This window comes from Tripterygium wilfordii, chromosome 21, assembly GCF_013401445.1.
Source record: "Tripterygium wilfordii isolate XIE 37 chromosome 21, ASM1340144v1, whole genome shotgun sequence".
Lineage (NCBI taxonomy): Eukaryota > Viridiplantae > Streptophyta > Magnoliopsida > Celastrales > Celastraceae > Tripterygium > Tripterygium wilfordii.
This window is the reverse complement of record NC_052252.1, coordinates 1,429,776-1,449,734: the sequence shown is the minus strand read 5'-3', so window position 1 is coordinate 1,449,734 and position 19,959 is coordinate 1,429,776. Positions and strand designations below refer to the sequence as shown.

General features: G+C 39.1%; 4 protein-coding genes across 6 annotated transcripts; 2 read left to right on the top strand and 2 right to left on the bottom strand.

The window, feature by feature from the left end:
- Positions 1-1,456: 1,456 nt before the first annotated feature.
- LOC119989087 (zinc finger BED domain-containing protein RICESLEEPER 1-like) lies at positions 1,457-6,962 on the bottom strand. 2 transcript variants are annotated; one of them, XM_038834389.1, is made up of 5 exons: positions 6,739-6,962; positions 6,044-6,110; positions 2,181-4,165; positions 2,033-2,095; positions 1,457-1,948 (listed from the first exon to the last, which is right to left on the bottom strand). In XM_038834389.1, exons 3-4 carry the CDS (start codon positions 4,144-4,146, stop codon positions 2,043-2,045), a joined length of 2,019 nt encoding a protein of 672 aa, XP_038690317.1. In that variant the 5' UTR covers positions 4,147-4,165; positions 6,044-6,110; positions 6,739-6,962; the 3' UTR covers positions 1,457-1,948; positions 2,033-2,042. The 2 variants fall into 2 exon arrangements, with proteins under 2 accessions (XP_038690317.1, XP_038690318.1); XM_038834390.1 differs by lacking the exon at positions 6,044-6,110.
- Positions 6,963-7,569: 607 nt separating this feature from the next.
- Positions 7,570-11,337, top strand: LOC119987642 (E3 ubiquitin-protein ligase CCNB1IP1 homolog). 2 transcript variants are annotated; one of them, XM_038832557.1, is made up of 9 exons: positions 7,570-7,661; positions 7,766-7,828; positions 8,636-8,761; positions 8,871-8,943; positions 9,313-9,358; positions 9,522-9,552; positions 9,795-10,050; positions 10,155-10,321; positions 10,549-11,337. In XM_038832557.1, exons 3-9 carry the CDS (start codon positions 8,692-8,694, stop codon positions 10,785-10,787), a joined length of 882 nt encoding a protein of 293 aa, XP_038688485.1. In that variant the 5' UTR covers positions 7,570-7,661; positions 7,766-7,828; positions 8,636-8,691; the 3' UTR covers positions 10,788-11,337. The 2 variants fall into 2 exon arrangements, with proteins under 2 accessions (XP_038688485.1, XP_038688484.1); XM_038832556.1 differs by having other exon boundaries at positions 10,519-11,337.
- A 218-nt stretch (positions 11,338-11,555) lies between these two features.
- LOC119987643 (cyclin-B1-2-like) lies at positions 11,556-19,148 on the top strand. Its single transcript, XM_038832558.1, has 4 exons — positions 11,556-11,714; positions 11,968-12,068; positions 12,822-12,919; positions 18,828-19,148. Exons 1-4 carry the CDS (start codon positions 11,589-11,591, stop codon positions 18,926-18,928), a joined length of 426 nt encoding a protein of 141 aa, XP_038688486.1. The 5' UTR covers positions 11,556-11,588; the 3' UTR covers positions 18,929-19,148.
- LOC119987641 lies at positions 15,845-17,618 on the bottom strand. The gene is made up of 2 exons (XM_038832555.1): positions 16,482-17,618; positions 15,845-16,185 (listed from the first exon to the last, which is right to left on the bottom strand). The coding sequence occupies exons 1-2, from the start codon at positions 17,587-17,589 to the stop codon at positions 16,148-16,150; spliced, it is 1,146 nt and encodes a 381-aa protein (XP_038688483.1). The 5' UTR covers positions 17,590-17,618; the 3' UTR covers positions 15,845-16,147.
- Positions 19,149-19,959: the final 811 nt, after the last annotated feature.

Below are 19,959 nucleotides of genomic sequence, written 5' to 3'. Positions count from 1 at the left end.
GAAAGATTTGCACTCCATTTGATGAAGACTCTTTTTAGGGTGTTTTACTTCGAGATAGACATTGTCATCATCACTTAGAAAAAGTTTTTATGATGGGGTTTGGTTGGTACACTAGTATTTGTTTCACCTTCATGCATCTCCATAATGTTTGGTGTGATAGGATGTCAAGTTTGATAGTGATTAGTGAGCTACCGAATTACGAGGGAGGTCTAAATCTCACATTACTCAGAAGAATAAATGAAATGTAAAATATAATAAATCAAGTTTGTTAACCAATAACAAATGTTTTTCCTGGGCTAAAAAACGAACAGAATGCTACTAATATGAAGGGGCAAACTGTTTATCAGAAAAGCAAAGGGGCAAGCTGTTACATTATCAGTAGTTATTAGTGAAGATGAGCCCGAAGGCACAAGATCAACATTTAGGCTCGGTTTGAAGGCATGGATCAAGAGTTGGATAGCATGAAGACTACACACAAGTCATGCACTTTGGCTATCCACCAAAATAACATCACATCCTATAATATTTATACGTGATAATATAAAAATTCACTCTAAACTCTACAATTGTGTCATGTGGCATATTTCTAAACACTTAATTATCTTTGATAAAAGCTCTTTACAAGTACTTTATATAAAGTCACCATTCTACATCACTTCAAATCAAAAAGAATGCCTTGAGCTCATTGGGTTTCAGAACAAACTACCAATAGAAAATGCCACTCTAGACAACTCATGGAAAAAGAAAAACAAGAAGCCATCTCACCAAACACTGAAATAAAGTAAACCGGGGGCTAAAAAGACGGTGGAGTTGACATGACAGAGTGAGTGCACAATAGGGATAGGGGGAATGGAATTTGATCCCTTGGTCTGGAATCTACTTTTTATTACATAGTAGGGTCTTCCTAGGTTCTGTGTCATATTCACTTTTGTAGAAAAACTATTCAGATTGGACCCGAATATCACAAAGCTGTCTCACCAAAATCTGATTCAATCAAGTGGAAAAAGATATGGCAAAATCTTACCACATGGAAGAGCAAAGTCTCTGAAATTCTTTTTTACTTTTCCTTTCCTTCCTGCTTCTATTCATGAATTGTCACATAACCCAAAAAAAAAAAATGATGAATCAGGGACGAGAACACCTGCATACTAGAATAACCAGATCCTAAAGTTGTAACCAGACAATAGGAAATAACAGTTTCAAAATATGAAGCAGCATAACAAAACAAGCAGAGTCGAATCTAGTCTTAAGATTTCCCATACAAAATGACGCGAAGGGAAGTCGCACAGAAACAAAAACCAGAAAAAGGGAAACTCGATACATAAGAATTGCCTTTAGAGGGCAACAGGGCAGTGCAATTCATGTATAATCTATAATTATTAGCGCAAGACTTAATTTCTCTCACATATAGGATAGCATTATTATCCATACCGTATGTTCTACTGTAACAAAAACCTAAAGAAAAACAATCATATATCAATCCTTCATAATATCAACATGAGTATTCTATTCCTCCAACATTTCATTGCAATGCTCTATACATGTTTGCCCTTAATAGAAGAACCGACAGAACCCCTTGACTTACGAAACTTGGAAATCCAAACATAATGCAAAAATAGTTTTGTGATTTATTCCTTGGGCAGGCCTTTCCCCACTTGCTAAAGGAGCATATAACAGAGCAACTGTGCAAGCAAAAGTCATGACCAAAAGAAAAATTAAATAAAGCACGGTACCCTTCTTCATAAGTTTGGTTTATCTAAAATTTTCATCAGGAACAAGTTTTCCATTAGGAAGCCCATATTCTGTAAACTGAAAAGTAAATGGCTCCTTCATAAGTAGAAGAGGGTTCTCTTCATAAACAGTGAAATGTAGATTCATCCAATGCCACCCTACACCAGACTGAAGAGAAAGACCCAGTTGTTGAGGTAGCAGATCAAACCTTGCATGACTAGATCATCAAAGCACAAATAAACAGATGGTTAACATGGGGACAGATTTTAAAATTTATCTGAAAGAATTGAGAGGAACATACCATGAACCAATTAATCTGCTTCTATGTAGCATAGAGAACTAAGAGCAGCGGATGAATTGAGTTCTGAAAACGCACAAGTAAAAAACATAAAATGTTAAAGATAAATTATCGATTGGAAGAGTAAACAATGAGGATGCAAGGACAATACCCAGTGTTTCAATCCGCAACCAATCTCGTGCACATATCAAAGCCTGTCGAGTATCTGGACTTAACGAACTTCGACAATCAAGCACTCTTCCACCAGCATTGAATGCCCAATCTGGTGCCAGAGTTGACATGGGAGTACCCAAAACATCACGTGCCATCATCGACAAGATAGGGTACCTTGGTGTGTGAACTTTCCACCAATTTAGGAGGTTGAAATCACAATTGCGAGGGAAGACTGGTTCCTCCAGATACTTGTCCAAATCCGATATTAAACTCTGATTTTGAGAAGTCTCATGGAGAAATTTATCAAAGCCCTTTAATCTATCCCTACAATCCACACCAGTACTAGGTAAGCTGCTGCCAGGTAAAGCAGAACCTTGATCAACCAATGTTGAGCTGATAGAGTATGCATCGAAAAGTTCCCTAATACCATCCGAAACTTCCTTGATTTTCTCCAGAGAAGTACTGCCATAAATTAAAGAATAGTAGTATTCCACCAACCTCATTTTGAATCGGGGATCCAAAATAGCTGCCACAGCCAAAGCCAAAATGCATTTGCTCCAATACTTGTCAAACTTGGTTTTCATCTTCAGTGCCAGGGAACGAAGAAAATCATCTGGACTCTTGCACCACTCAATTAGTTGGATGTGGACATGACAAATCTCGGGAAAATATATATTCGCAGTTGCAAATTTGTTGCCTGATAAACCATTTGTAATTTCGACAAATAATTTCAGATAACTAGTAATGGAACTTGCCCACTCCCACTCGGAATCAGTTAAAGCTGCTGTGTAGGAGGATTCATGCTCTTGCAACAGACTAAAAACAGCCTTATACTCCAAGGCTGTTTCAAGCATCAGATATGTTGTGTTCCATTGAGTTGGACAATCAAGAATCAAGCTTCTCTGACAGTTAATTCCCAGCTGTTGGACAATCTCATTGAACTTTCCTTGCCTTACTTGCGAACTTTTGACATATCTAATGCTTCCTCGAATTTTTTCATTCACCTCTCGAAGTGCATCCATGGCATCTTGAACAATCAAATTCAAACCATGAGCAGCAGAGCGTACATCAAATAATTGCCCGCTGTTTAAATGGGGCCTTTTTTCAGAAATCCGGTCCTTGATCCTAATGACAATATCATCATCAGTTAAACAATCATCAAATGTCATGGAAAACAATTTGTATTCAATATGCCATTCCATCAGGCACTTGATAATTACTTCTGAAAGCATGTCTTCAGTATGCGAAGAATCAAGTTTGACAAAATTCAGGATCTTCTTCTGTAATGTCCAGTCCTCATCAATATAATGTGCTGTCAGACACATGTACTGGGCATTTTCGGTTGAGGACCACATTTCAACAGCAATGTTAATTCTGCCATGCAATTTGCTAATTGACTCATATATCTTTTGCTTCTCTTTCTCATAAATTTCCATGCAGGAAAGCTCTACTGAAACATTTGACACTACATCAAACAATGGCTGCAAATTTTTTACAAATACTTTAAATCCCACGTTATCAACCATGGCTAATGGGTAATCATGTACAATAATCATGCGGGCAAGATCGAGCTGACTCCTCTGTTGATCAAACTTGCCACATCCCAGATTGATAACTTCATCCTTTTTCTGATCATGATCAAACTTTAAATTTAGAGGCTTGATATACTCATCTTTTCTTTCTCCTTCATCAAAGCTAATATTCACAAGGCTAACAGTATTATCCTTTTTCTTTCTCTTTGTAGCCTGCAGTTGAGACACATCAATGTTAGATCTTTTCAGACATCGCATTAAGTGATTCCTAAGATGTGTGGTTCCACTATTACTTGATCCACTGAGTTTTTTGTTACAATGGACGCAGACAGCATAGCAGATGTCACCCTTTCTAACCCTTTCAAAGTGATTCCATACAACAGAAGTCAATCTCTTTGTCTTCTTGGTAGTTGAGTCATTTGATATTTCCATAGCATATGAATCTCTCTATCTGCAAAAATTTAAAACAAAACACATTTAAAAGAAACAAGAAAAAGGCATACAAATATACATAATGCACGAATAGTAAACAAATACCATCAACACTTCCAAAAAAATTAAATAATATAAAAAATGAGAGTTTCAAAATGAACCAAAAGTTTGTGATCACTGATACATTACACAAATATTTACCAGATGTATTTTTTTCTTATAAAGAAGAATTAGAATCATTGATTATATTAGAAAGAATACCAAATTGAAACATAGAATCATAATAGAGTTGTTGCAAGAGCATAATAAGCTAACATACAGGAAAGTTACCAAATTTGTATTAGCATGTACACAAGTATAAGCAGCCAGATATCCTAAATTTACTATCCAAGTAATACTTCCTGAATCTGCGAATTATCTGTCCATATGGATAAACACATATAAGGCATATTTCAAAGCACTTCGGAAGTCACAAAGAAAAACACTGCAGGGACCCAGTCCAAACATAATATCATAAACGCTACATATCAATGATAGAATGGGCAACGAGCTACATGTCGCCTCCAAGTTGATTCAGAACCCCTTCACCTCACCTTGTAGCCATATCTATCCATCACACAAGTGGGATCCAACCATGACTTACTTTTCCAGCTCAGTTTATTATAGAAGTGATGTTGTGACTAAAAGGCAATCGCCCAACAGACCAAATTGACCTTGAGATCTTTCTGATTGCCACATCAAGCGAACTTAACTTTAGCATTGCATTGCAACCTTGGGGCTAAAACTATAATCATTCCGAAAAGTGGGGTCTAACCGCATCTTAACCTTCTGCTGCATATTAAAAGGGGGGAAGGGGGAAAGGGTTATCTTCACCATAAAAATACATACAACAAAGCTCCCATCTTCTTCCATACTATCTCAGTCAAACATCCCATGTTGTATCTGCGCAATTATATTCAGCAGAATTTTTTCACAGAACTGCAAGCCCATTGCAAAGATAAAAAATCCTAAAACCTTCGCAGTTTAGCTAGTTTTGTCCATCCTCAGAAAGCAACAGTGGCAATGCTCAAAACTACAAAGGTGCTTCTAGTTAGCCCCTTTTATTAAGAACATATTTCACTACCCTTCTCCCCCAATTTCTTTCCAAGAACCAAAGATGGAACAGGGATGCATCATCCTATTTAATCTGCTCCATTAAACAATTTTAATGTACATAAAGTGATAAAGATATACAAGATCAGCATCTTGTATCCTTTGTCTATCCTGAAAGAACAGCCCAAGTTCATCGTGAAACCCTGCCTTCCCACCAAATTGACTACAGATGCATAAAATTCAAGTTCACTTCAAGGTTCCTCGCATATCATTATTCTGTACTCAAAAGAATAACGCGCTTGAAACTTCAAGTACTCTGCCAAGTTAGAGCAATGGGAGTATAATGAATCGAAATTTGAAACCAAAAAATTGAAATCCCTGGAAGTCTAGTACTTTCCTTTGCAACCATGAAACGACAACAATCCTTGCAAAAGATCAAGTACCATGGGTGATGCTCAATTGCACAATATCATCGAATTAACATACTCAATGTACAACACAAGGCAACACATACACTGAATGCAGCTCAAAGACCTTTTCTATCTTAGAAACATTCGTCCAACATCAAGAGTACAGATACGGGTGCCACACATGTTCAAAACATCAATATATATATATATATATATATATATAGTGAATCAATTCTTAAAGAAAACTTTTCAGCAATAACTTTATGGAATATCCATAGCTCACAATATAGCATCATGTGTGCTTAGCTTAACACAAAATTTCAACAGGTTTCACAAGTATATATATGACTTTATATCATACCACTTTATTTTACAAGAAATGAAATACCACTCACCCTTTACAACAGTTTGTCAAGCTTCTACAGGCGCTTTCCAAACATGTACTCTGTACTTGCTTTTCGCCTAAAAGATTAGGTACACCACATATCAGTTTCTAACAACCCATACAACATATAATCTCACCAAACATGTTGTAATAGATGCAATTAAGTACTATTTCACTCCATCCTAGAAATATTGAGTGATTTCGTCCCAAAACATATATTTTGTGTTCTGAAACACAAATATCAGATGCAAATCATCCATTTTTCTTCATCTCCAACTCAATTTTCAGTCCCTAAACAAAATCCCCAATTGCTTACAAATATAATTTTGCTATCACCATGAATCTCAGCTTGATCAAGAAAATTTTAGTTTCGAATAACAATACAAAATCAATTTTGGTGCTGCTAAAGGATAATTCCCCACATCAAACCCTAACCATCCATCTTTTTCATCTCCAACTAAATTTTCCTTGTCCCTAAACACAACCTTCAAAAACCCCCAATTGCTTACATAAATAAATGTTCTATCACCATGAATTTCAGCCTGATGAAGAAAATTTTCTCTTTGGTGTTGTTAAAGCATAATTTTCACCAAATATAAACCCTAACCATCATATACCTTCATATCTTTGCCCAATTCAGCTTTGATTCTTTCATACGAACTACATGCAGCTCAAATAACATCGCAGAAGTTAGCAAATCCTTACCTGAAGTACAAGATCAGTCCCAAAACAAATCTTCCAAGAACGACCTTCCTGATATGAGATAAACTTTGAAATTCATTCCTAGCTTGATGTTTTTCGTCTCAACTTGGATAAATGACACCGAACCAATAATAATTTCTGTTATTCTTGATTTGCAGCAATTAGTGATCTTTATTCAGCTTCCTGCCTTCCTTTTCGAAGCTCCTCTCTCGCTCGCGAAGAAGAGAACAAACAGCGATGGTCTTCCCGATCTTATATTTAATTATTAATATTTTGTGTTCTGCAATTACTGGATTGCCCTTTACATGTTCACATACCCTAATTTTTATTGGATTTAGGACGTACTTAATCGAACAAACCCGAATTAGTTTAAATTCGGACAATAACTAGGGTCCGAACAAATAAATCGAACAACATTTATGTGTTTGGACCCTTGACTCTATTTTAAATCGGACAAATTTTTTGTGTTTAGACGTAGATTTGTGACACATAACTGATGTCTAAACTTGATTTAATCTGGGTCGAACGAATTCAACCATTTAGACCAAACATAGTTTTGCCTCCCCTATAAGAGAGGAGGCTCGAATTGAAAATTTCTATATCGCACATTAGTGTTGTCTGAACTGTTCCTGATTTTCTCCCTCTACATCTCTCTTTACATGCTTCTACCGATTTAAGTTGGGGTCGTTTATGTACTTTCGATTAGGGTTTATCATGTAGATTTTGTCATTTTGATATTAAAAAAGGAGTAATTAATGGAATGATAATAACTACAACACGGTGCCGTATTACACCCGTTGAATCGTAAACGTCTTTAATATAGAATTTCTGATTCGATTTTTGAAAAATCAGTGAAAGCCGCGCCATCTCTCCCTCTCTCTGGCTTTGATTTGGAAACATAACTTTCTCGATAGGCTACTCAGAAGGTAGGCAGCTTCGGTTCCTATGGAATTCTTCTCCAATTTTTATACGAAATGAAGTTAATGTCTTGTTTCTTGCATTTAATGACTTTGTCTTTTGCAATTTTTAGAGTTTGCAGCGATATTTTGACCGCGATCGAGGTTTTGCGAAGAAATTCAGTTTCGATTTTTAGGTAACGGAAAAGCTTTGTTCCTATGGCGTTCTCTCTGTTTCAGTTGCTGAAAATGTAGTAGAAGAAAAAGATTGGAGATCGGAATCTATTGTGTTTCAGTTTGGGTCCTAGAAAATTGTATTTTCCTTTGAATTTGACCTGACGTAGCTGTGTGACCTCGTACCAAAAGCTTTTTGTGGATTTCTCAATTTTCTTTTTAGATTTATTAGGATTGTTATCTAGTAATTCAAGACAAGATTACCCTGATGCGAAAGCTTTAATGTTCTTTAGTGGAATTACAGTAACAACTTCCTTTCTTTCTTACTGATTCCTTCGCACCATGATAGAGGTATCTTCAATATGCATTCAATTTACTTCCTGTCTGTCACTGACAATGCAATTTGCTTATTTGCTTGCTTGTTTTTCCTTTTTCTGTGATATCTTGTGCGAATTCTCTTGATACTTATCATATGGATTCACAAAGTATGTTTTTGCCAGGCAATATCCTGAACTCACGCATGTAGACGAGTCAGTCTGAGTCTCAAATGTGTTTTCACAATGTTAATTTGGGATGCTTAGCTAAGTGTGAATTTTGCCATGCCAATAAGGAAACTTTATGCTCTTTTGAATGAGCTATGATTGCAATTGGTGGAGTTATTGCCTATAGAATCATAGATATCTCCAACATGATTCACAGGGGGATGGTTAAAAACTCTAATTATTGCAAGTATAACAAGAATGATAACTTCTTTCCAGTCCATGTGGGAACAAATATTAGCACTCTTACTTGATGAAAGATGCATGTAAACTGTGAAATAATTCTGTCAGATCTGGTTGTGATGTCCAAAAATACGATGGATTAAGGACTATCGTTGAAGGCTGAGATGAGATGCAATGCGTGCTGGAGAGAATTGGAAGGGCGGGCCATTTCGACAACCTGTGGTCACCTCTTATGTATCCAAGTGCATGCTGTGTTTCTTTCTCTGCAGTTGTTTACCTTTTATGTTTCCTTTCCCTTTACTTCCAAATTGCATTTGTATAAATTCCTTGACAATGTAAAAAGGCACTGAAGATGCCAGCAAGATCCTCAGCAATGATGCAGCGTGTCCCATTTGCGATCAAGTGCTTTCTCAGAGGTAATAACTTCCAGTGATGTTTCTTGAGGTCACCATTCTTCAAGCAGTGGGCTTTTACTTTTATGAAAGTACATGGATAGATGTAAGTTCACTTAAATTTTGATTTCTTAACAGGTAATAGTTTCTAATGAGTAACTGCTCATACTTTTGTATCAACCGCCAACATAATATTTTATTCCTAATATTAACCAGTAGTCTAAAACATGATGGATTCATGAGCACATGCTGCTGTGTGAGTGAATGTGCCTTTTTTATTGGAGATATGGAATATGCACAAGTATACTGCAAAGCTTTTGTTAGCTGTTTGATACTTCTAGTGAGTACTGTTGATCTCATTGTGGCTTACCCTACTATAATATTCTGTTTCAGCCTCATGAAACCTGTGGACATCAATCCAAATGATAAATGGATAAATGTAAGCCATTATTCGTGTATAAAATCAAACACTGCAGGTTCCAGTTATCCATTTTTTGTGACGATATCCGCATCATGGCCCCTTGTCTTTTGTTCTCCTTCAAAAAACACAGCTGCTTTTTTGTGTTTCTATATGATAATGTTCATGATGCATCTTTGTGCAGATGGTCATGGCTGGAGTGTCTCCACAAATATGTATCCTTCAGATTGTACTTGTGAATTTTGTTATTCCATTATGTAATTCTTGCTCCAACATCACCAATTACTAATTAGAGTAGAATATTCCTAGCACAGAATGTTATATTAATATCTATAATAAAACAAATGTACTGATGAGTCTGTGATATTTCTGTCATTGAGAGAGTTGCCAAACCAAAATGAAGGAATTCTCTTCTTAAAATTTGTCTTTCTTGTGTTTATTCCTTGAGCAAACACAGTGATGAAAAGTGCATACAGAAGTGTGATGTTTTATATTGGACAAAAGGAACTAGAGATGCAGTATAAGATGAACAGAATTGTCGCTCAGTGCCATCAGAAATGCGAGGTAATGCAAGAGAAGTTCACAGAAAAACTAGAGCAGGTGCATACTGCATATCAGAAAATGGGCAAAAGATGTCAGATGATGGAAAAAGAGATCGAGAGTTTGTCAATGGATAAGCAGGAGCTCCAAGATAAGTTCGCAGAGAAGTCCAGGTCGGTCTTATTTCAGACACCCTTTTTTTTTTTTTCTTTCCTTCCTGAAGCCGATTATGTGTTTGGTTTTTGACAAAAAGAGCAAAACAAAATTTTGATGCCAGGCAGAAGAGAAAAGTAGACGAAATGTATGACCAATTGAGGTGTGAGTTTGAGTCGATGAAACGATCAGCAATCCAGCCTTCAAGTAATTTCTATACAAGAAATGAGCCTGATTTTTTTGCAAACCCAGCTCCTGTTGTGAAGGATAACAGAGACCCTATACGGAAAGGTATTCTTTTCTCTTTACATAGTAGCAAAAAGAGATTTGCAACCTTTTTTCGCAGTGTAAAATTTGAAGTAGCTTCGTTTCAAATGCCAGAAGTCTGTAGAACTTAAAAAACATTTCAAAAATACGATGTTGAGCTTAGCTACATGACCTGATTTTGCTTAAATGCTTCCAAAAACCAATTGACTTATTTGTTGCAGATTGGTCGGTTTTCTCTCCTCAAACTCCAGGACTCAGAGAGGATGTGCGGCCAGCAAGGCAGAACAATTCCAATTCTGGTTCATTTGGCATCTCTGCTGGCTCTCCAGTAAATCAATCAGCCATTCCAATGGATGCAGGAAACAAAAGGGCTGGTGCTCCTGCTTTTGGAGCTGGTTCTGCTAACCCCTCAATGACCTTGAGGAACTTGATACTCTCCCCAATCAAGAGGCCTCAACTCTCTCGTAATCGAGCTCAAATGTTCACGTAAGTGACAAACTCATAGTTTCTGAGGATGAGTTCACTACATATTTTTAATGTTCATCTTACGTTGGGTTTTCAGGCTGTAGCTTAGAGATCAAGGAATTTTTGGTTTGCTGGACTATTCATGCCGGACCTTAACTATTCCTTTTCATTTTAATGTCATTTTTTTCTTTAAAAAAAGAAAAAGACGAAACAGACAAAGATTTATGAAAGGAGATGATTAAAAGGTACAAATAGTAGTCTTTTTCAGCCCTACCATTTGTCCTAGTAATTTGGATCCCAATTATCCATGATGTTAGGACAAATAACTTTTTCGAGTCTTATTTTCCCTTCAAATGCTAAAACTTGAAAAGAATATAGATAAGAGTCTCGCGGATAGGAGATCGGAGACATACAAGAATATAGGAGTTACTCGTAATTTTGAAGGATTGAATATGTGACATTTAGGTTGCACCATTATAATTTTACTAATGCACAACATGTTCACTTACAAAAAGTAAAATTCAAACTCAAACCTAGGCTAATCGAGCTGATGCTTCATGCTAGAATCGCTCAATTAAGGTTTGGTGCAATTGCAACCTATTTTCAAGTAATAAAATCATAAAGCAGCCCATGAATTTCGCCCTTATTATTTTTAACGGTTCAGATTCACCACGAAATCTAACAAAAAATCTTGTGCGTTCATATCCGACTCGGCATAGAGGCGGCCCCGTCCTTTTGTAAGCTCGATTAACCTGCCTTGTCCACAAAGCCACTCTGAAGCTCGCAGAGAAACAGCAGCAGCAGAAGACGAAGTAAAATCTCGATAATGGAAGCTTCAAAGACCATAGCACACGAAGTCGGTGGGATCCAAAACGATGCGCTTCGTTTCGGCCTTAACGGAGTGAAGAGCGACATCGTCGGAAGTCATCCTCTCGAAGTCGCATATGGAACTGTAAACTCTCTTTGATTCTCTCTTATTTCTTTTCTTTTTTTTTTTGGCTCCCGAGAAAGTGAGCTATAATCAAGTGGAGAATGAAAGTTTTCTGCTTTGATATTGGGGGTTCGTAGTTTAATTTCGTAATCTATTTACTTGTATGAAAAAAAACCTAAATGGAATGCCAGAATTAGATTGAAAATCTGTATGAGTTGGATTCAAGTTTTGGCTTGAACTCTCTAATTTCTCTGGCTTTTTTTGTGTGGTTTAGATACTGAAGAATAAAGAAGACATGAAGAGACAAATCCTTGCAAATACCTATGGATCAGCTTTCCCCTTGAAGATGGATCTGGACAAGCAAGTTCTTTCAAAGTATGAATTTGAGGCCTTTTATTTAATTTATTTTCTATGATTTTGAACTTTATTACTCCATACGACTTGATGATTTTTTTGAACAATGCTTGATGAAGTTTTGCTTTAGAGCTACAAGTAAAATAGATTCTAGGCTTGATTAAGTCTTCACTTTTGAAGCATGTATAAGCAACTGCTGTTCTTTCAAAGAAAAAGACTAGCAATTGCTTTTGGCCAATCCATACTTGTGGTGGCCTGCTCCTTATCTTTTCATAGTATCAGCAATTAAAGTTAATTAAGGGTCTTATTTGCTCTTACAGTCTATCTTATTGAATCTGACAGTAGGGGGTATTGATAAATTTTTAAAAAGTGATGGTTTGTGTATTTTTTACCTATATCCAGAGCACTTGTGTTAATTTCATGATAAATTTTAGATTATATCTTGGTTTGAAGGTGCTAACATTGGCTTTGGGGAGTCCTTTACAACCAGCTTTTCTGAAGATTTTTAACCGCAATGCTGTCATTTTATTTTCAAAACCATTACCATGGTGTTCTCTGCAATTTGCTGCTCAATATTCGTGATAGTCAAACTATTGCTCCTGCCTTTCTTTTTTTTTTCAAAATCATTTGGATGTGTTATGTCCTTCTGTTCCCAGTTTTTCTGTGAACTATTTTTTTTGTTTTGTTTTGTTTTTCTAGCTTTTGTAGTTGGCATTTTTGCAAATGTGATACTTAATTATTTTATCTAATTTATCCTTTTGAATCTATTTGCAGATTCCGAAGGCCTCCTGGGGCCATCCCATCTTCCTTCCTAGGTTTGGAGGCTGCTACAGGGGAGATGGAGGATTTCGGTTTCGAGTATTATCTGAATGGTAACAAGATCACTTTTATGTTATAGAAAAAAATCTCTCTACAGTTTCATTTCCCTATAAACATCTTGCCAATTGCCAATGATTAGTCAGGATTCTTGAATGACTTACATTTTCAAAGTCATTGATAATAGATATGAAATTGTGTAACAAATGAGTAATACATGAGTATATAGACAAGAGAATGAAGAGAAGACCATACTACCCTTCTATACTAAAAATATACAAAATACACATCTCTAACACCCCCCTCAAACTCAAGGTGGGTCAAACACCGAGAGTTTGCCAATAAGAAGCTGATGACGAGAAACAGTGTGAGACTTCGTGAAGAAATCCGCCAACTGTGCAACAGAATAAGTGAAAGGCAAGGAGAGAACATCCGATAGAAACTGCTCACGAACAAAGTGACAATCAATCTCAATGTGTTTCGTCCTCTCGTGAAAAACAGGGTTGCTGGCAATATGGATAGCACTCCTGTTGTCACAATGCATCGGTGTGGGTCCAGAAATATGGACACCCAAGTGACTAAGGAGACGACGTAGATGAACAATCTCCTTAGCCGTAGTGGCCATGGCACGATATTCCGCCTCCGTGCTAGAAAGAGAGACTACATTCTGTTTCTTGCTGCGCCAAGAGATGAGAGAGTCACCAAGAAACACACAGTAGCCTGTAATAGAGCGACGAGAAGTAGGATCACCTGCCCAATCAGCATCTGAGTATGCCTGAAGAGTGAGAGGCGAGGATGATGATAAGTACAAGGACCTAGTCATAGTCCCACTGAGATACCTAAGAATCCGAAGGAGAGCACCATAGTGAACTGAGCTGGGAGCAGACATAAACTGACTCACAATACTCACAGCATGAGCAATATCCGGACGAGTGATGCATAGGTACACAAGCTGACCAACAATCTGCCTGTAGCGAGTCGGATCAGGAAGAGGCTGACCATCAGTCGGACGGAGCTTCACATTAAGCTCAAGAGGAGTGTCAACACTGCGAGTATCTGAGAGAGCAGCCCGACTGAGGATGTCAGAGAGATACTTCTGTTGGGACAGCAGAATGCCATGATCAGAACGAGTAATCTCAATACCAAGAAAATACCTGAGAGAACCAAGATCTTTCATCCGAAACTGAGACTGAAGGTGTCGCTGAAGATACTGTATGGTAGCGGTATCATCACCTGTAATGATCATATCATCCACATACAACAGCAGAATCGCCCGCCCCTGAGGGGATGACCGAACAAATAGAGAGTGATCCTGAGAACTCTCAGTAAATCCAGCCTGAGTCACCACCTGACGAAAACGCTCAAACCAAGCCCGAGGGGCTTGTTTGAGACCATAGATAGCCCGACGAAGGCGACAAACATGCTGAGGAGGAGTCCGAAGTCCAGGAGGGGGTTGCATGTAAACAATTTCTGAGAGATCACCATTGAGAAAGGCATTCTTCACATCCATCTGAAGAAGAGGCCATTGACTAACTGCCGCAACTGCCAATAAAGTGCGAACTGTAGTCATCTGAGCAACTGGAGCAAAGGTCTCATCATAATCAATACCATGCACCTGAGAAAAACCTCTAGCTACAAGACGCGCCTTATAGCGCTCAATGGACCCATCAGGTCGACGCTTGACCCGGTAAATCCATTTGCAGCCAATAGGCCTAACACCAACAGGAAGAGGAACCACATCCCAAGTCCGAGTCTCCCTAAAAGCCTCAAACTCCTCAGCCATAGCCTGCTGCCACTGAACGGACTGAGATGCCTCACTGTATGTACTAGGCTCAGACTCCGAATGAAGAGCAGTAAGAAAAGCAGTAAACTGTGGAGCATAAGTGGAAACAGAACTATAACCATACCTCTCCACAGGACGTCGCTCGCGCTGAGGATAGCGAGGTGCAGGAGGATCCGTACTAGCAGATGATGGACAAGTGATCGAGGAGGATGAGGTAGTATCAAAACTAGAAGATGGGACATAGTCAAGATCACGGGTGTAGTGAAGAGGATAAGGAGTAATACCAGATGAAGGAGGAGGAGGAACAATATCAGTCGAGGACGATGATGAAGATGGAGATGGAGGATCAGGTACAGGGGGAACGTGATCAGGGCCAACAGAGGACGAGGAAGATGGAGGATTAGGCTCAGTAGGAGTAGAATCCGAGGGAGTGGAAAAGATTGAAATATCTAGAATGGAGGTAGAAGAAATAGGAGGAGAGAGAGTAGAAATTTCAGGAGTGGGTAAAGGCGGAAGCGTAAGAAAGGTAAGATCCTGAGATGTCGAGAAGAAATAAGGAACATCCTCAAGAAAGGAGACATGACGAGAGATACGGACGCGCCGAGTCAAGGGATCGTAGCAACGATAACCCTTGTGTTCAGCACTGATACCGAGGAGAACACATTTGACAGAAACAGGAGACAATTTGGAACGCTCAGGAGGAGGTAATAGGACAAAACAAGTGCAGCCAAATGTGCGAAGACGAGAGTAGTCAGGTGGGGAGCGGAAGAGCCGCTCATGAGGAGAGATACGATCAGGGAGAACTGAAGAGGGAGTAATGTTGATAAGATTGACTGAAGTGAGAACAGCCTCAGCCCAGTAAGAACGAGGCACAGAAGCCGAAAGTAGAAGTGCCCGAGTAGTCTCTAGAATGTGTCGATGCTTCCTCTCAGCAACACCATTCTGCTCATGTGTGTGAGGACATGAGTGTTGAAAAATGGTACCGTGAGAGGAGAGCAATGAGCGCATACTAGAAGACAAGTACTCAAGAGCACAATCAGAGCGAAGCCTCTTGATGCGACGACCGAACTGGGTGAAAATCATAGTGGTAAAGTGCTCATACACAGAGAGAATCTCAGAGCGATGTTGTAAGAGATAGACCCAAGTATAGCGAGTAAAGTCATCAATAAAGGAAACATAATAACGATAACCACAAATAGAAGGGAGAGGTGCAGGGCCCCAAATATCTGAATGTAATAGATCAAAAACACTAGAAGTTTGGGATACACTGGGGGAAAAGGGGAGTGCTGTAGCTTTAGCAAGCTTACAACCAAGACAAGGACTCAAAGCAGAAAAAGGACCACGACCGAGAGCACCAGACAGGGAGAGACTCTTCAGTCGCGATTCAGAAATATGACCTAATCGTCTATGCCAGATATCAGGAGTAGGAGAGGCAAGACCACAAAAACTGGGACGCGAGGAGGGAATGTGGAGGGACTGGAGATGATAGAGGCCACCCACTCTACGACCACTGCCAATCACCCGGTTGGTAGACGGATCCTGCACACGACAAGAAGAGGGTGTGAATAAAACATCATAGCCAAAATCACATATACCACCAACAGAAATAAGGTTCATGCTCAATTGAGGAGCATGAAGAACAGAGGGTAGAGAGAGATGGCCTGAGGGCTCTGAGGTAGTAGTAATAGAGCCAGCCTGAGAAACTCTCAATGGAGAACCATCAGCAGTGTAAATAGAGGGAATAGGAGGTGCGGGACTACAATCAGTCAACAGTGAGGCATCAGAGGTCATATGATGAGAGGCCCCAGAGTCAAAAATCCAAGTACTAGACATACCAGTGGCTGAGAAAGCAGAGGGTGCAGGAGTGCTACCAGTGCTAGAAGAAGTAGTCATCTGCTCAAGACGCTGCTGATACTGCTGGAACTGCTGGAACTGCTGAAATTGCTGAATATCAATCTGAGGCAAAGCAAGAGCAGGAGCAGGAGCAGGAGCAGGAGAAGGAAGTGCATGAGTAATAGCCGCAACAGTGGAAGTGGAGGCACGGCGGCCGCGGCCACGAGGTCCAACACGACGCTCGGGGTGGAGCTTCCAACAGTCATCTATAGTATGACCTGGCCGCATGCAATGAGGGCAAGTAGGACGACCAGAGGGAGCTGTGGAAACACCAGAGGGAGCTGCAGCAAGAACACCGGAGAAACTAGAGGGTGCAGGAGTAGACTTGACCCCACCTAGTAGGCGAAGACGAGTCTCCTCGGCGACTAACTCAGCAACTGCAGTCTCGAGGCTGGGAGGGGGGTCGCGATGTATAAGCTGACCAACCAGAGGACCAAACTCGGGGCGGAGAGCCATCAGAAACTCGTACATGTGACGCATATCCCAAAAAATCACATCAGCAGCAATATGACTGCCAGCAGGGAGAAAAACCTCCAACTCACGCCAAAAACCACGCATGTGGTGATAGAACTGCTGAATAGACCGATCATCCTGACGAGCAGTAGCAGCCTGAGTGAGAAGTGAATACTGACGAGCCCCACTGCGCTCAACAAAACGAGCAGTAAGAGATCTCCAAACAACATGGGCAGCTTGAGTAACTAGATCAGGACGGAGAGCCGGGTCGAGAGACTCAATCAGATAACTGGAGACCCGGTTAGTTCGAAGAGTCCAAGCAGTTAAAACATCATCAGAACCATCAGCAGGTGGACCATCTGTGAGATAAGATAAGAGCCCTCGGCCAAACAAGGCATTACGAACCGTGGCACTCCAAGTAGGCCAGTCACCGACTGAAGTGAGCCGAAAATCAGTCGAAGTGGGAAGAAAATCCCGAGGAAGGTCAAGGGTGGTCAAACCAACGGTCATCGATGATGCAGCCGAGGTCGACAAAGACCGAGTGGCAGAGGAACCAGTCCCCGGCAAAGGTGGAAAATCAGCACCAAGAGTTGCCATCAATACAAACTACAATTTAAAAAAAAATCTGTAGGGACTAAACTGCAATGTCAGAAAGCTGGAGGGACCAAACTGCAATGTCAGAAAGCTGGAGGGACCAAACTGCAATTTCAGAAATATGGAGGGCCAAACTACAATGTCAGAAAGCTGGAGGGATCAAACTGCAATGTCAGAAAGCTGGAGGGACCAAATTGCAATTTCAGAAATATGGAGGGCCAAACTGCAATGTCAGAAGATAAAAAAAAAACTGATCTGGCTGGGTTGGCAGAGTGGACCAAACGAGGCAGAGAGCACCGATCTGGACAGTGCTGGTCGGCAGAGAACTGGGCTGAGAGAGATGAGAGTAGAGGCGCACTAGAAGAAGCTCGCCAGAAGCTGAGAGATCGGAGGTGGGAGCTGGCAGCTGGGTTGGCAGAGTGGACCAAAGCTGGTCGGCAGAGAACTGGGCAGTGCTGGTCGGCAGCAGAGATCTCGCCGGAGCTGGACTGAACTGGGCAGTGCTGGTCGGCAGACAGCAGAGATCTGTCGAGATCTCGCCGGAGCTGTGCTGAGAGAGCTGGGAACAGTGGCGCACTGGGAGGAGCTCGTCGGAGAAGAGTGCCGCACGAAAAAAAATTGTAGGAAAAAAAACTTAGCTCGATACCATGATAATAGATATGAAATTGTGTAACAAATGAGTAATACATGAGTATATAGACAAGAGAATGAAGAGAAGACCATACTACCCTTCTATACTAAAAATATACAAAATACACATCTCTAACAGTCATTATTTTCGAAGCCTTCATCCTTATGGATTAATGAGCCATGAGGAAGGTTATACTTTTCCTTAGATTTTAGAGAGTTACAGGTTAAGTTCATACCATGATTATTCGTTATGATTATTGTCATTCTGAAACCATTTAAAACCAAAACAAATGTCTTTAGAATCGACTATATACTTTGCTATTTTCCTTGAACCTTTGTGGCTTAGGTGTTGAATAAAGAGGTTGGGTTTTGTTTTTATATATTGAATATAAATGATAGATTTGGTTTCTTTTGCTACCGTATGGCCATTGGCCACTGTTTACTGGTTTCTTGTAGATGATTATAAATGGGAGGCACCCTCTTAGGACCCTATTTGTTGACATATATGTTTTTCCTTTTAAAAAAGTCATGTTAAATAAACAAGGAAACCATTTATTATTTTGTTTTTGGTGGCTTTGTTGAGAATATCATTCCATCCTTCCTATCTACAGATCCTCGTGAATCTGAAACTTTCGTGCCAGTAGACATGCATCATGGGATGGAAGTTCGCCTTGATCTTTCCAAGGGACCTGCCTGCAAAAGCTTCATGTAATGTGGGCATCTCATGTAACAGATTTAAGTGTTTGAATAATTGTCATTTGATGATGCTTAATGGATTTCATGCTTTTCGAAATAGAGATATTTAGAAGTATATGTTTTCTGAACGGGATAGAGTCAGACTTGGAACAGTTTTGCACGGCCATGCTGTTCGTTGACGTGTATGAAAGGCAATGTTGTGACTTTTAAACTTATTTGGTATCTTGTTACACCAAGGCTCTGTTTGGCAGAGCGGAAAACTGAATTTTCAATGCTAACGGAAATGCTGTGAAAAATATGCTGAGCTTAAAGCTGTGAAATATGCTGTGAGGTGTTTGGCGAATTAAAAATTGACGCTAGCTGAAATGCTGTTGAATTAAAGTATTATAATATTAGATTTTATAATTTTTATATCAAATTTTGTTATTAAATTTAATATAATAAAGATAATTTTATTAATAAAACTAATAAAATAATTATTTTTATTAAATATTAAATATAATGATTTTATAATAATTTTTTATTTTTATTAATCTTACATTTAATTTATTAAATGTAATTTACTAATAAAATTAATATTACGTATAAAATTTAAATATTTTAAATATTATAATAATTATTTATGTAAAATTAATTAAGATAATGTGGTAAGTTAAAAATTTTTAAAATAAAAAATAATGTTGTAAATATTAATAAAAAAGTAAAAAAAAGTAATATTGTAATACATGTGGGCCCACCTTTATTAAAAAAATAATAAAAGTGTAATCATTTATGGGACCCACATAAAAAATTTAAAAAAAAAAAATAATGCACAGCGGAGCCGCTTCCGGCTTCCGCTGTGCCAAACAGGCAGAATGCTTGTGTTTTCTTATTAGCAGGAACCACCGTCAATCACCACCTGAAATTTACTTTTTTCTGGATGTTCATGTTGATTTCTCCTGATACCACCTCAATCTTGGCTGCGTGACTTGCAGTCTTAACATTTTCTATATCAGACACTACATAGCCACGGTTTATGTCATGCTTAAGGTTTTGGGCTAATACCCT

Bases quoted from the DNA above. Each gene is read 5' to 3' on its own strand.
- LOC119989087 (XM_038834389.1), bottom strand. From the start codon at position 4,146: ATGGAAATATCAAATGACTCAACTACCAAGAAGACAAAGAGATTGACT. The intron at 2,096-2,180 runs GTATTGTCCTTG...GTGCGTTTTCAG, and splicing joins GTTGCGGATTGAAACACTGG to AACTCAATTCATCCGCTGCT.
- LOC119987642 (XM_038832556.1), top strand. From the start codon at position 8,692: ATGAGATGCAATGCGTGCTGGAGAGAATTGGAAGGGCGGGCCATTTCG. The intron at 8,944-9,312 runs GTAATAACTTCC...ATTCTGTTTCAG, and splicing joins GATCAAGTGCTTTCTCAGAG to CCTCATGAAACCTGTGGACA. The intron at 10,051-10,154 runs GTCGGTCTTATT...TTTTGATGCCAG, and splicing joins AAGTTCGCAGAGAAGTCCAG to GCAGAAGAGAAAAGTAGACG.
- LOC119987643 (XM_038832558.1), top strand. From the start codon at position 11,589: ATGGAAGCTTCAAAGACCATAGCACACGAAGTCGGTGGGATCCAAAAC. The intron at 11,715-11,967 runs GTAAACTCTCTT...TGTGTGGTTTAG, and splicing joins TCGAAGTCGCATATGGAACT to ATACTGAAGAATAAAGAAGA. The intron at 12,069-12,821 runs GTATGAATTTGA...ATCTATTTGCAG, and splicing joins GACAAGCAAGTTCTTTCAAA to ATTCCGAAGGCCTCCTGGGG.
- LOC119987641 (XM_038832555.1), bottom strand. From the start codon at position 17,589: ATGGCAACTCTTGGTGCTGATTTTCCACCTTTGCCGGGGACTGGTTCC. The intron at 16,186-16,481 runs GTATGTCTAGTA...TGTCGTGTGCAG, and splicing joins CTCTGCTTTCTCAGCCACTG to GATCCGTCTACCAACCGGGT.